Consider the following 14,822-nt stretch of genomic DNA (forward strand, 5'->3'; position numbering starts at 1 on the left):
TTCAAACATTTTACTTTTTAAGATCACTACGTTTAATGTGTTTAAACTTTGAAAAAGCCACTATAATATACAACTGATGGCTTTATGGGAGTGGGATGGGATATGGAAGTAATTACAGAGGAAAACTAGAGGTAAGAACAAAGATGAAGAGAAATAAGTGGTAATTTGAATTCTTCTATCAATCTTATTGCATTGATTATTGTGGCAGGTTTTAAACATACATGAAGAAATTGAGCCTAAAGTACCCTTGTTATACATAGTACCCAGTTTGAGTGGTTATCTTTTTCTTGATCTCCCTTAGTGCCTGTGTCCTGTCCCTCTGGGAGTGTTATAAAGTATATCTCAGTCATTGTATTAGTCCATTCGATTGTGAGTGGCAGCAGTAGTCAAGTATACATATTTTTAAAGATCGCTAGGCTGTTTCTCAGCCCCAACAACTCATTCCGACTACCTTCTCCTACTCCCTAATCCCTCATTACTGTTTAGAATATGTAGTTTTGAAACATTTTAGTTATGTTTATATCTCCTTGTATTACACTCTGATTCTACCTGACCTTCCTGATTTTTGAACCTTAGATAGTTTAGGTCAGTGTAAGCAATTAATTCAGCCCTGGGATTTCTTTGGAAGGAAAGATGCTAAAGTTGAAACTCCAGTACTTTGACCACCTCATGCGAAGAGTTGACTCATTGGAAAAGACTGATGCTGGGAGGGGTTGGGGGCAGGAGGAGAAGGGGACGACCGAGGATGAGATGGCTGGATGGCATCATGGACTTGATGGACGTGAGTCTGAGTGAACTCCGGGAGATGGTGATGGACAGGGAGGCCTGGCGTGCTGCGATTCGTGGGGTCGCAAAGAGTCAGTCACGACTGAGCAGCTGAACTGAACTGAACTGAAGCAATTAATTTCATTGCACATGTAATATGTATTCTCTATATATCACAGTGAACAGATATAACTATTTTGTTATATTTTCCTTGCAGTTTGTTAAAGAAGCCAACTATTTACTAGATGTAGTTGGAATTCTTTTTGTCCCCTTTCCCAGTCTTTGAATGAAGGCTGTTCACCTCTTGTCTGTGATAGAATTCAGGAGGTCTGTGAACTTAGATGGAGAAAAAAATGATATATATATGTATTTACTAACGTTTTAACTGAATTTAATATTTTCTTCAATTATAGATGGAAGCACTGAACTGTTGTGTTAGTATCTGTAACCTTGTCATCAATTGAAATCATGTTGTTCAGTTGCTCAGTTGTGTCTGATTCTTTGTGATCCATAGACTGCAGCACAACATGCTTCTCTGTCCTTCACTATCTCCCGGAGTTTTCTCAAAATCAGGTCCGTTGGGTCGATGATGCCATCCAAACATCTCATCCTCTGTCACCCCCTTTTCCTGCTGCCCTCAGTCTTTCCCAGCTTCAGGGTCTTTTCCAGTGAGTCAGCTCTTCACATCAGGTGGCCAAAATATTGGGGCTTCAGCTTCTGTATCAGTTCTTCCAGTGAAAATTCAGGGTTGATTTCCTTTAGTATTGACTGGATTCAATCCTAGGATTGAATCAAATCCTTTAGGATTTGATCTCTTTGCAGTCCTAGGGACTCTCAAGAGTCTTCTCCAGTACCGCAGTTCAAAAGCATCAATTCTTTGGTGCTCAGCCTTCTTTGTGGTCCATCTTTCACATCTATGTGATTATTGCAAAAACCATAGCTTTGAATATATGTACCTTTGTTGGCAAAGTGATGTCTCTGCTTTTTAATACACTGTCTAGGTTTGTCATAGCTGTTCTTTCAAGGAGCAAGCGTCTTAAAATTTCATGGCTGCAGTCACCATCTGCAGTGATATGGAAGCCCAAGAAAATAAAGTCTGTCACTGTTTCCATTGTTTCCCCATCTATTTGCCATGAAGTGATGGGATCGGATGCCATGATCTGAGTTTTTTGAATGTTGAATTTTAAGCAAGGTTTTTCACTCTCCTCTTTCACCTTCATCACGAGGCTCTTTAGTCCCTCTTTGCTTTCTGCCATTAGGGTCGTGTCATCTGCATATCTGAGGTCATTGACATTTCTCCTGGCAGTCTTGATTCCAGCTTGTGATTCATCCAGCCTGGCATTTTGCATGATGTACATTGCATAGAAGTTAAACAGGCAGAGTGATAATATAGTCTTGACGTACTCCTTTTGCAATTTGAACCAGTTCCTTGTTCCATGTTTGGTTCTAACTATTACTTCTTGACCTGGAATTCCATCAACTCCACTAGCTTTGTTTGTAGTAATGCTTCCTAAGGCCTCTTGACTTTACACTCCAGGATGTCTGGCTCTAGGTGAGTGACCACACCAGCATGGTTGTCTGGGTCACTAAGACCTTTTTTGTACAGTTCTGTATATTCTTGCCGCCTCTTCTTAATCTCTTCTACTTCTGTTAGGTCCTTAGCATTTCTGTCTTTTATTGTGCCTTTTTTTGCATGAAATATTCCCTTGGTATCTCTAATATCTCTTGAAGAGATTCTAATCTTTCTCATAGATATTTTCATTTTATATTGTAGTTTCTGTAGATATCTTGCAGTATTGTTTATACTTAATACAATTTTGATATTATGGTGGTCGATACATAAAAAGTAGTGTTATTTAATATGTCAGTGAATAAGCATATATATTGCTATATAAACAATTCAATAGAATGTTTATTTCATTATAATCATTTTCTCTTATAATCCTGCATGTTTTACTTTATTCACTTAAAAACACTCTGAAAAGGGGTTTGTAGGTTTTAACTATGGCACAAAAAATGTCAAGAAACTCTTTTTTAATTTTAAAAAGCTTATATGATTGTATTCATGAGCAATATATAGTATTATCTTAGGTTTTTATGAAGTTTTATAAAACAATATTATACATCCCAGTTTATGACTTGCTTTTCAATCTTTCATGTTGACGGGTACATTTCCAATGTATTTGTGTCGTGTGTTTCATGGTATGGCCAGAAATATCTTTAGAATATACCAGTATCTTTTTTAAACCTTATTTTATTCTTAATTTTTTCCAGTTCTATTTCTTAATGAATAATATGGGTAAAAATGAGTTATGAGACATAGTAGTCCCTGCTTTACCCACTCCTCACTCTCCAGAAGCAATGATTTCTCTTAGTATTTAGCTTCATATTTGTAAGCAGTTTTCTTATATTAATGATTGAGTTAAAATTAGTTCAGTTTTGTGTTTTCCATTCTATTCTATTTCCATTTCCATTCTATTTTCTCTGACATCCAGCAGATGTCACCTGTTTAGTTTCCTAACAGTTCAAACATAGTCTGTTTCTTTTTCTCCGGGGACCTTCTCATTGCAGCCTTTTGTCTCCAGCTCTAATCTGAACTGGTTGCTCCAGAAGCCTGGTGCACATGATACTTTCCTTTCCAGATATCTCTCTTCCTTTTTTTTTTTGATTTATTAATAATACTGTTATTTTTTAAATGAAAACTCATCCTTTAATAGTTTCTTAAGTAAAAGTGTATGGGAGGTACATTTTTTGAATTATTACTTGTGTTATGATGTCTTATTCTTAATGACAATTGACTGAGAATTGAAATCTAGTTTGAAACAATTTTCTCTAAAAACTTTGCAGATAGTGCTCCATTATCTTATAGTAGTCAGTATTATGTTGACAAGACCTTCGCTTTTCTGATTTTGGTTTTTGTAGCCTCTTTTTCTTATTCTGATTTTTCTTAGGGTTTTCTTTTTATCTACACAGTCCTGAAATTATATGATAATGTGCTTTAGTGTGAGGTCCCATTTGGTGTATAGACATTCACTATGTTTTTTCAATTTAGACCAGCACTATTCAATAGAATTTTCTATGATCATTGAAATGTTCTGTGTTTGCAATGTCTAATACTGTAGATACTAGCTAAACATGACAATTGTCCACTTGAAATGTGTCCAGTGCAATGAGGAAAGAATTATTTTATTAAATTTTAATTTAAACTTGACTAAAGTTTCTGTATTGAGCAGCACATGATAGAGACTCATGTCTTTCCTTTGCAAGAAATATACTTCTGAATTCCTCTTTGGTGATTTGATTAACTAAAGTTTCAGTATTTATTTTCACTATGCAATTATTGCTTACTAATGGGGAATTTGTGTACTTTGATTCTTTCTTTCTCATATCTTTTTTATAGTATTTTTCCCCCTTCCCCCTCTTATTTACTCTTTCTGGAAGAATATTTGACCTCTTTGATCAATCCTCTAGTTTTCATGTTTCTTTTGTTGCCATCTTATTGTGTCTTTCTTGTTATTTCTGGGAGATTTCTTGATTTTATATTTCAACTTTTCTGATTAAAATTTTAGTTAAGTACCAAATGTTTCTCTTTTATAGCCTCTTATTCTCATCTGATGGATGCAGTGTTTTATTTCTCTGAAGGTAGTGGGTTAAAGTTCTCTTCACATTGTTTCTGCTTCTGCCAGTTTCATTTTTACTCCTCCGTCTGTCTTTTCACTTTTTGAGACTTTTCCTGATTGTCCTCAGTTGGTTGTGTTTTATTATATTTAGCAGTGAAACATCAGAAAAGATTATTTGAAGTGATTAGTATGTGGATGATGGCTGTTGACTAATGGCCTTCATTGCGAAGGGATTTTGGATGGAGTCGATCATCTTGTGGAGGACTCAAGACGTCAACCTCTGTTCAGTATTTTTTGAAGATTGAGTCTCTCCAGATAAGCATATGTCACTTTCGAGAGTAGAACATTAAGCTTGCTACTGGCTCTATAGAAACCTGGCTAGGAAGTAGACATAGAGGGCTCCCACTCCGGCTTCACTCAGTACCCTGTTTTCAAGGGCACTAGTGCCTCTTTCTTCCGGTCTCTCTGGTGTCTTGGTTTGAAGCCTTTCTCCAGAATAAGACGAGCTTTTCTTCAGGAGACCCAGTGTATAGGACCAGGAGGGGACCTGCGAGTTTGAGTGTTGCTTTCAACCTGTCTTCTTATGCATAGCCCTGAAACATGCTCTTGCCTTCTGAGGTACTTGGTACTTCAAGGCCCAAGAGGAGAGTTGTTTTAAATATCTTTTCTCTTGTTTCTGTTGGGTTTCGCCCATTTAAATAGATTCACTCCTTTTGAATAGCTTATATAACTTTATGATAGTTTGATAGTTTTTATACTTTCAGGTACCCGTAGGTGCCATTAGATGTGAAGAAAGATCTTCACATCTTTCTTTTTTTTTCTTTTCCCTTCCTCCCTCCCTCTCTTCCTCCTTCCTTTCCTCCTGCCTCCCTCAGCTTTTTTGTCTGTGATAGAAATTGTTCTGAAATCCTTACAGCGGAATCCGTAAATGACTAAAGGTAATTCTCTTAAATTGTTGAGACCAGGATCTCTGGAAATGAATGGAAACTTTTGCAACCAGAAATACATATGAAATAATTACTGCTAGGAAATGGGTAGAGGGATTTAAAAAGATATCTTTAGGAGATGGAAATAGCAGGAAAAGTATATTTTCATTGAAATTTTTAAATCAGTTTCATAGTTCACTGGGAGCTCATGAGAAGTGGTTCTTTTAGATTATTAACTATCCGAGTATTTCATTATTTTATGTGACACAAAGTAATCTGTCTCCTCTATCAGATACAAAATAATATTCACATTCAAACACTGTCATTAATTTTAGTTCAATTGATCAAAAAAGAGAAGTGTTTATTATCTCTTGGTTCATGCAATTAATTTTGTTTTTAATAGTGTTCACAGATAATATCTATCAGCTTGATGTGATGGGAAGCCCTGGCAAGCATTATTATAAAATAAAAAACAGTACAGCAGGGCAGATCTTGGAACTGGTTTTTCAACTTGATGTTCCTTCTATACAGATTTCCCGGCTGTAAATTGGGTTCTTCAGTTTGATTGCCCAGAAGATGCCAACACATATATTCACAGAGCGGGTAGAACTGCCAGGTAGGTGTGCTGACCTGTATCTTTGCTTTTGGTTTTACCTAAGTAAAAAAATGTGCTTTCTTAATTGTGTACAAATAAAGAATGGAGGAATTCAGGTGAGTGTTGGTCTGACATTTTTGTGATGTAGGTTGCTATCATGTAGACAGCTCTTACACGTCTCTTAGCTGAGACTTGATGATGAGGGCTGAGAAAAATCCACGAAAACTTATTTTAGTGTCTTGTTCTAACTTTCTTCCCTTACTGAGCTTTTCATTAGAATTACTCACTGAACATCATCTCTTTGATGAGTTATAAGACTGTTTATTCAGTCTTTGTTTTCAGATGACAAAACTTGAGTGTTTTGAGCAGTTAAACATTTTGTTTGAAGATCTGTAGAGCCGGAGTTTGAACCCAGGCAGTCTGACTCCTATAGTCTAGATCTGTGCTCTTACCTTCTCTGGTACAGGTTCTAATAAGCAAGAAGGTGGTTTTGAATAATAGGTTGCTCTTTTCCTTTTTTCGTGTGGGAATTACAGGCATTGCTGGGGACCATTCCCAAATATGCTCTTTTCACCACCTGCCCACACCCCATCACCCAATAAATTACCCTGTGTTGGCTCACAAATGTGGGGGAACTCTCTGGAAAAGAATATAGCAAAGTCAGTTATTTGGGGATTAAAGGCAAAGAAAGGTATATGAATAAATCAAAAGGATAGCATGTTATGTCATTACTGTTCTGGTTTCAGTAAAGTTGGGAGATGTGTGCTACAGGTAGAATTACAAATTAAAAATAATTCATAAATGTTTCTGGGTAGTATTTGGTGGTATGGTGGTTTAGTTGCTAAGTCGTGTCCAACTCTTGCGACCCCATAGATTGTAGCCCACCAGGCTCTTCTGTCCATGCGATTCTCCAGGCAAGAATACTGGAGTGGGTTGCCATTTCCTTCTCCAGGGGATCTTCCCAACCCAGGGATCAAATCCGGGTCTCCTGCATTGCAGGCAAGTGTCCTGCATTGCAAGTGGTCTTCTGCATTGCAGGTGGTCTCTTTACTGACTTTTTGGTAGTACTTAGAGTTCTTCCTTTTACCTCAGTAATTTCATATCCAGAAATTAATCTTAAAATAAAGTTTCTATAAAGATGTTCATCTTACTGACATTGGTAATAAGAATTGGGAATAACCAATTAAGTGTTAGACCCAAGATCACTAAACATATGGCAGAAACAGAACTAGAACTCAGATTTTTTTGACCCCAGATTTCATTCTTTTTTCACTAAGTAACCATGCATGAAAGACCAGCCATGTGTGAGGTAGCTTCTGCACAAAAATAAGGTATAGTGTGCATTCCATTAAGGAAGTTTGTTACCTTAAATCAAACCTTAAAACAGTCTATAGTAGACGCATATACAGTATTAGAGGTATTGACAGAAGTTTTGTGGAGCTCCGGAGGAAGTAGAGAAGGAAAACTTCACTGAGGAGAAACAGCTGGGTTCAGTCTTGATTGGCAGATATAAGTTCTTGGGAGGCAACTTGATAAGAGATATTCTTTTCTCTATTAACTACATGTATCTCTCTGTATTTTAACTCAGATTCAAATACCATCTAATCTTGATAATTTTTTTGAAGGTGGGACTACTAGAAAATTCAAGAATTCTACATGTCCATATTCTAAAATGTGATTCTTCCCCTACACATCTCCAAACACTGAGCCCCTAGTCTGTAATTAAATATTGTTCCCAAAACTTAATGAATGGTCTGGGTGCTGTGCAGTATTGCAGCCCCTTGCAACCTGTGACTTTTAAAGTTTAAATTTAGTAAACTTAAAAATTCAGTTTCTTAGTCACACTAGTTACATTTAAACTGCTTATAACCACATGTAGTTAGTACCATCTTGAACAGAGCAGGTATAGAACCTTTTTATCATTGTGGAAAGTTCTATCAAATATTATCGGTATATGTTTAAAACACATTTTGTTTAAAATTGTTGAATCAAGGAACCATAGGTTCATATAATAGAACCATAAAATAGACATTAGAACTGAGAGTAATCTAGATTCACTCACTCATTTATTCTATCTGGATTTAACAGATGCATATTAAGTGCCAGGCATTGTACCAAGCAGGCAATATAATGAGCAAAACAGATACAATTCTGACATCTTTCATCTTGAAATCTAGAGGGAATACAAACAGTAAAATATGTAATTACAGTAGAATGTGATTGATTATTTCCTTCTATCTCTAATTTTGTTCCAGTCATGAGAGCAAATGACAACTCTCTTGGGTTTAAATGTACAAAGAGAAGTAGACATTTTTGTCTACTGAGAGGTTATAATCTTTCTGAGTCACTAATGAAAGTTTTCTTTCAGGGAATTCTGTAGGATTTTGAGGTGTGAGCTTATTGATAGGCATTTTTACCTCATTTAGATACAAATATGAGATTCTTTAAATGTGATTACATTTTGCTCTTTAAAAGTTTGGCAACAACCTAAATAGTAACCACGATAAGGTTGTGATTGGTTATGATTAACCACAAATTGGTTATGATTAACTGTCTCTTGTTTTGCATTTTCTTTCCTCAGAAATGCATGAGTATTTATAATGCAGATGTCAATGAGACATTATTGCTTAATGATGGAAGAGACTTCAACTATTGGTTTAAATGGACCAGTTATTTCTGATTTTTAAAACACTAACTTCAGTTTAATGAGTTCCCAGGCATGTCAGGATCCTTAAGACCCAGGATTTAAATCCTCATCTAAGAAAGTCCATCATTTGCCAGCAGGCTTGCTCTTCTACCTGTTCTGTACCCATTTCAACCAATGGACTCAAGTTTGAAAGTGTCCACTATCCTTTGCTAATCTAGGAAGTCTCTTTGGAGTTAGTTCTCTTAAAGTTTTCTTTGTATCCACTGTTCACATCCCATTCCAGTATTCTTGCCTAGAGAATCCCATGAGCAGAGGAGCCTGGCAGGCTACAGTCCAAAGGGTTGCAAAGAGTCAGACGTGACTGAGTGACTGAGCATGCATGTACTCACCATTTTTGGATGATTTTATAGGGGAAAATTCTTTTGTTTGTGTTTGGTGAGTTTTGTTGTTTCAGCTGAAGTGGAAGTTTTTCCTGTTCTATACCTTAACAAGGTATAGAGTTTCTTCTTCCTATTTATTTTCTAATTTTCATGAACTGTTTTTTAAAAAATTAATTTATTTTAATTGGAGGCTAATTACAATATTGTGGTGGTTTTTTCCATACATCAACATGAATCAGCCATGGGTGTACATGTGTCCCACCATCCTGAACCCCGTTCCCACCTCCCTCCCCTCCCTACCCCACCCCTCCAGGTTGTCCCAGAGCACCAGCTTTGGGTGCCCTGCTTCCTGCATCGAATTTGTACTGGTCATCAGTTTTACACATGGTAATAAATATGTTTCAATGCTGTTCTCTCATATCGTCCCACCCTTGCCTTCTCCCACATCCAAAAGTCCGTTCTTTACATCTGTGTCTCTTTTACTGTCTCTCATATAGGGTTGCCATTACTGTCTTTCTAACTTTCATATATATGCATTAATATGCTATATTGGTGTTTCTCTTTCTGTCTTACTTCACTCTGTGTAATGGGCTCCAGTTTCATCCACCTCATTAGAACTGACTCAAATGTGTTCTTTTTTTTATAGCTGAGTAATATTGCATCGTGTATATGTACCACAGCTTCCTTATCCATTCATCTGTTGCAGGACATCTAGGTTGCTTCCATGTCCTAGCTATTGTGTAATTTTCATGAACTGTTTTAATGTTTAAACATTTTTCAGTTGATTCAAATTTACCCTGTGGGCTGAAGGAAAGGAGAGAATAATATAATAGTGAAAGATAAAACTACTTAACAATAGGATCATACCAGAGGATTCAAAAGTAAATCTTTTTATTGTAATTAATTATATAATTTGAGCAAGTAATAGAGTTAGAACTAGGCTTTGTGTATGGTTTCATTGTGCATTTGGACAGATTTGCCTTTAGACTGTTAACCTTTTGTTTTCTAGTTGGATCTAAGTAAATGGGACATGGGTAGAACAGCAACTTTGTTTTCCATTTTATAAGAAGATACCTGGTGCAGAAGTGGTCTTTGTGTTGGGTACATTTTTGGATTATCTTTTGTAGTGAGTTATTTAGAGAAATCATTAGTGGCTGATGGAGTTAATATTTCACCACTGTTTTATTCACCTCAGTATGAATTTTTACATGTACCCATGCACACATTTGCATTTTGTGGCCTTGTGGGCCTCTGGATAGGTGGATATCATCTATCATTACTGTATTGGACAAGGCCAGACAGACTTTTTAGATGTGCCAGTTGTGTGGGCATGAACAGGGTAAACTGATTCCTTTGTAGAATACATTTAGCAGTGTTTTAAAATTATCCATCCTGTATGAAGATTATTGGATATCTCAGTATATCAGAAAAAGATCCAAGAAGGGGAGATATTTCAGGGTGCTTGTGTTCCTGGAGAGCTGTTAAAAATCTTCCATACTTGAACTTGCCATGGTGAGCATTACATTGGTTTTAACTGTGGAGATGAAGAGGTGGTACAACATCACAATGATTGTGTTTGGAGAGAGAATATCAATTTGAAAAACTATTGTAATGTAGTTTCTGTTATGGTCATTAATTTTGAAAGTACAACCCTGTTTGACCCTTTGTAACCAATTAAAAATATTTTCAGTTGATTGTTTTAGATGTATAATTAGTGGAAAAGTTCTTCATATATAATGCTTATTTTCCCTTAGGCAGTCTAATAAAAAAAAAAAAAAAACCAAACTGCAAAAAGTTAAAAGTTGTTGTTAATGGACTTAGAGATAATTAGAAAGTTTCATGGGCCATCAGACTGGATAATTGAATTGAATAAAGGCTAAATTAAAATTTGAAACTAATGAAAATCCTGTGTATATTCTGTAATTAAAGTTAGGTTGCCATATAGTGCTTGCTTTTGAAAGTGAACTATAATATATGAAAACAGGTAAATGCATTCAGTGTGGCAAAATAGCTACAGTTTGGGGGAATCCTTTTTTTCTCTTTCTGTATTTTAGCTAAAAATAAATGGTGATTTAGGTACTTGCTGCCTTAAGAGCTTTTTCTGTTTTAATTTATTCACCTATTTAAAATTCTTTTGATCTTTAGCAATTTAGAGAAATTTCTATTTTTCTTAACTGTCCACACCCCTTTTAACAAAATGGTTTCATTTAGAGGCAAGAGAGGCAAGGAAATGAATGCAGTTTTATAAAGCTCTGTCCTGCAATACATTCTACCGCTTAAAAGCAAATGTCTTTAGGGCTTGTAGGTTTTGGTACTCATAAAACAAAGCTCTTCTCTTTCTTATAAAAATGCTCAGTTGAAAATAAAAAGATTTGGGAATGAAAATCCTTACACATCATATACTCCTAATTTTTAAAATGCTTTTTGGGAAGTAGGGGTCTGTGGGTGTAAGATGGGAATTTATACTGTGTATATATAAACAGTTTAGAATTTGTAGGTAAAAGATACTGTTTGGTTTTTCAGAGTAGTGGTAAAATTCCAGCAATATTTCAGCTGAGTCTTACCTTTCTGGCTGTGTCTAGTGAATCTCAGATTTTATTTGTGGGAGTGTTAGGTAGCAAAATGTGGTTCCAGTAGGGGGCAGCAGAAGCTAGTTCTTTGCATTGCATACTCAGCCACAGCAAACACAAAAGATGGGAAGTAGTTAAAATTTCTGATGTGCTAACTGGTGAAGAGTTCATGGTTTATTTGTGGAAAATACTAGTATTTTATGGAATAGATAATGAGAATTTTTAAAATAGTGTTTTTAATTGGTTTGTAAATTGAAATAATAAAAGTGAAAAGACAATTTGCATGAGCATTAATTTATTGAAGCATACTGTGTTTATCTTAGGAATAATCTTTGCTAGGCTGCAGTCCATGGGGTCGCTAAGAGTCGGATACGACTGAACGACTTCACTTTCTCTTTTCACTTTCATGCATTTATCGGAGAAGGAAATGGCAACCCACTCCAGTGTTCTTGCCTGGAGAATCTCAGGGATGGGGGAGCCTGGAGGGCTGCCGTCTATGGGGGTCGCACAGAGTCGGACATGACTGAAGTGACTTAGTAGTAGCAGCAGCAGTGAAAATTCCTACTGCTTTGATTCTTCCCTTGACTGAAGATCCTAACTTTAGACCACTCCTCCTAGAGACTGCTGCTTCTTCAAATGACCTTCTGCCTTTTTTGTTGTTATCGACAATTTAAAGCTTTAAAAAAGGGCAAGACAAATCCTTTATTTTGCATCAAAAAGCATTGAGCTGGGTTAGGCTATGACCACTATAGCTATAGAGATAGATAAAGGGGCTGATATTTCTTGTGGTTTACTCACTCAGTCATGTCCAACTCCTTGTGACCCCATGGACTGCAGCGTGCCAGGCTTTACTGTCCTTCACCATCTCACAGAGCTTGCTCAGACTTATGTCCATTGAGTCAGTGATGCCATCCAATCATGTCATACTTTGTCATCCCCTCCTGCTCAATCTTTCCTAGCATCAGGTCTTTTCTCATGAGTCAGTTCTTCGCATCAGGTGGCCGAAATATTGAAGCTTCAGTTTCAGCATCAGTACTTCTAATGAATATTCAGAATTGATTTCCTTTAGGATTGACTGGTTTGATCTCTTTGCAGTCCAAGGGACTCTCAGGAGTTTTCTCCAGCATCACAGTTCAAAAGCATCAATTCTTTGGTGCTCAGCCTTCTTTATGGTCCAACTGTCACATCTGTTCATGACTACTGGGAAAAGCATAGCTTAGACTAGACAGACCTTTGTTGGCAAAGTGATGACTCTGCTTTTTAGTATGCTCTCTGGGTTGGTCATAGCTTTTCTCCTAAGGAGCAAGCATCTTTTAATTTCATGGCTGAAGCCACCATCTGCAGTGATATTGAAGTCCAAGAAAATAAGGTCTGTCACTGTTTCCATTTTTTCCCCATCTATTTGCCATGACGTGATGGGACTGGATGCCATGATCTTCGTTTTTTGAATGTTGAGTTTTAAGCCAACTTTTTAACTCTCCTCTTTGACCTTCATCAAGAGGTTCTTCAGTTCCTCTTTTCTTTCTGCCATAAAGATGGTGTCATCTGTGTATCTGAGGTTATTGATATTTCTCCCAGCAATCTTGATTCCAGCTTGTGCTTCATCCAGCCCAGCATTTCGCATGATGACTCTGCATAAAGTTAAATAAGCAGGGTGACAATGTACAGCCTTGATGTACTCCTTTCCCAATTTTGAACCAGTCTGTTGTTCCACATCCAGTTCTAACTTTTGCTCTTTGACCTGCAAAGAGGTTTCTCAGGAGGCAGGTTAGGTGGACTGGTATTCCTATCTCTTTAAGAATCTTCCACAGTTTGTTGTGATCCACACAGTCAAAGGCTTTAGTGTAGTTAGTGAAGCAGAAGTAGATGTTTTTCTGGAATTCTCCTGCTGTTTCTGTGATCCAGCAGATGTTGGCAATTTGATCTCTGGTTCCTTTGCCTTTTCTAAAAAGCTTGTACATCTGGAAGTTCTCAGTTCATGTACTGTTGAAGCCTGACTTGGAGAATTTTGAGCATAACCTTGCTAGTATGTAAAATGACTGCAATTGTGCAGTAGTTTGAAGATTCTTTGGCATTGCCTTTCTTTGGGATTGAGTGAAAACTGATCTTTTTCAGTTCTGTGACCACTGCTGAGTTTTCCATATTTGCTGGCATATTGAGCAGAGCACTCTAATGGCATCATCTTTAAGGATTTGAAATAGCTCACATGGAATTCTGTCACCTTTACTAACTTTGTTCCTCGTGATGCTTCCCAAGGCCCACTTGTCTTCACACTCCAAGATGTCTGGCTCTAAGTGAGTGATCACACTATTGTGGTTATTTGGGTCATTAAGATCTTTTTTTGTATATTTCTTCTGTATATATTTGTCACCTCTTCTCAGTATCTTCTGCTTCTGTTAGGTCCCTATCATTTCTGTCCTTTATTGAGCCCATCTTTGCATGAAATGTTCCCATGGTATCTCTAATATTCTCGAAGAGATCGCTAGTCTTTCCCATTTTATTGTTTTCCTTTATTTCTCTGCATTGTTGACCTAGGAAGGCTTTCTTAGCTCTCCTTGCTATTTATTGGATATTTCTTAGGAGTCTTTTATTTCCTAGCGCTTCCTCCTTGTTTTCCTGCTTTCTGTTCTCAACACAGCAGACAGAGTGATCCGTTAAAAACACAAGTAAGTTGTATTTCAGAAAAGGGTATTGGTGGCAACATAGAGGGTGAAAACAACACGCAAAAAGCGAAAATACAAGTCAGGTCTTGTCATTCCTTTCATGGCTTCCTTTTTCACTCAGAGCAGAAGTTTAATGGGTCTATACTCCTGAACCCCTCTACAATCTCGATTCCTATTAGCCTCCTCTTGTTCCCTTGTTTTTCACTGGTCTTGCTGTTTAGAAGCCAGGCATGTTTTTGCCTCAGAACCTTTATATTCTGTTTCTTCCACAGGAATGCTTTTTCCTCAAGTATCCACATGGCTGTCTTTCTTTATACTGCCCCAGCACTCCTCTTTACCATGCTCTTATATTTTCTTTTTTCCATGACACTTCAGTTCAGTTCAGTTCAGTTCAGTCGCTCAGTCATGTCCGACTCTTTGTGACCCCGTGAATCGCAGCACGCCAGGCCTCCCTGTCCATCACCAACTCCCGGAGTTCACTCAGACTCACGTCCATCGAGTCCGTGATGCCATCCAGCCATCTCATCCTCTGTCGTCCCCTTCTCCTCCTGCCCCCAATCCCTCCCAGCATCAGAGTCTTTTCCAATGAGTCAACTCTTCGCATGAGGTGGCCAAAGTACTGGAGTTTCAGCTTCAGCATCATTCCTTCCAAAGAA

At 37.2% G+C, this 14,822-nt stretch overlaps 1 protein-coding gene across 1 annotated transcript in view; it reads left to right on the forward strand.

Moving 5' to 3' along the window:
* DDX10 (DEAD-box helicase 10) overlaps positions 1-14,822 on the forward strand; it is a 311,316-nt gene that overhangs the window by 24,276 nt on the left and 272,218 nt on the right. The window contains exon 9 of the mRNA XM_068988708.1: positions 5,843-5,927. Coding sequence (XP_068844809.1) covers positions 5,843-5,927 — 85 coding nt within the window. The remainder of the gene's footprint in view (positions 1-5,842; positions 5,928-14,822) is intronic.

The sequence above is a fragment of the Capricornis sumatraensis genome, chromosome 16, assembly GCF_032405125.1.
Source record: "Capricornis sumatraensis isolate serow.1 chromosome 16, serow.2, whole genome shotgun sequence".
NCBI classification, from domain to species: domain Eukaryota; kingdom Metazoa; phylum Chordata; class Mammalia; order Artiodactyla; family Bovidae; genus Capricornis; species Capricornis sumatraensis.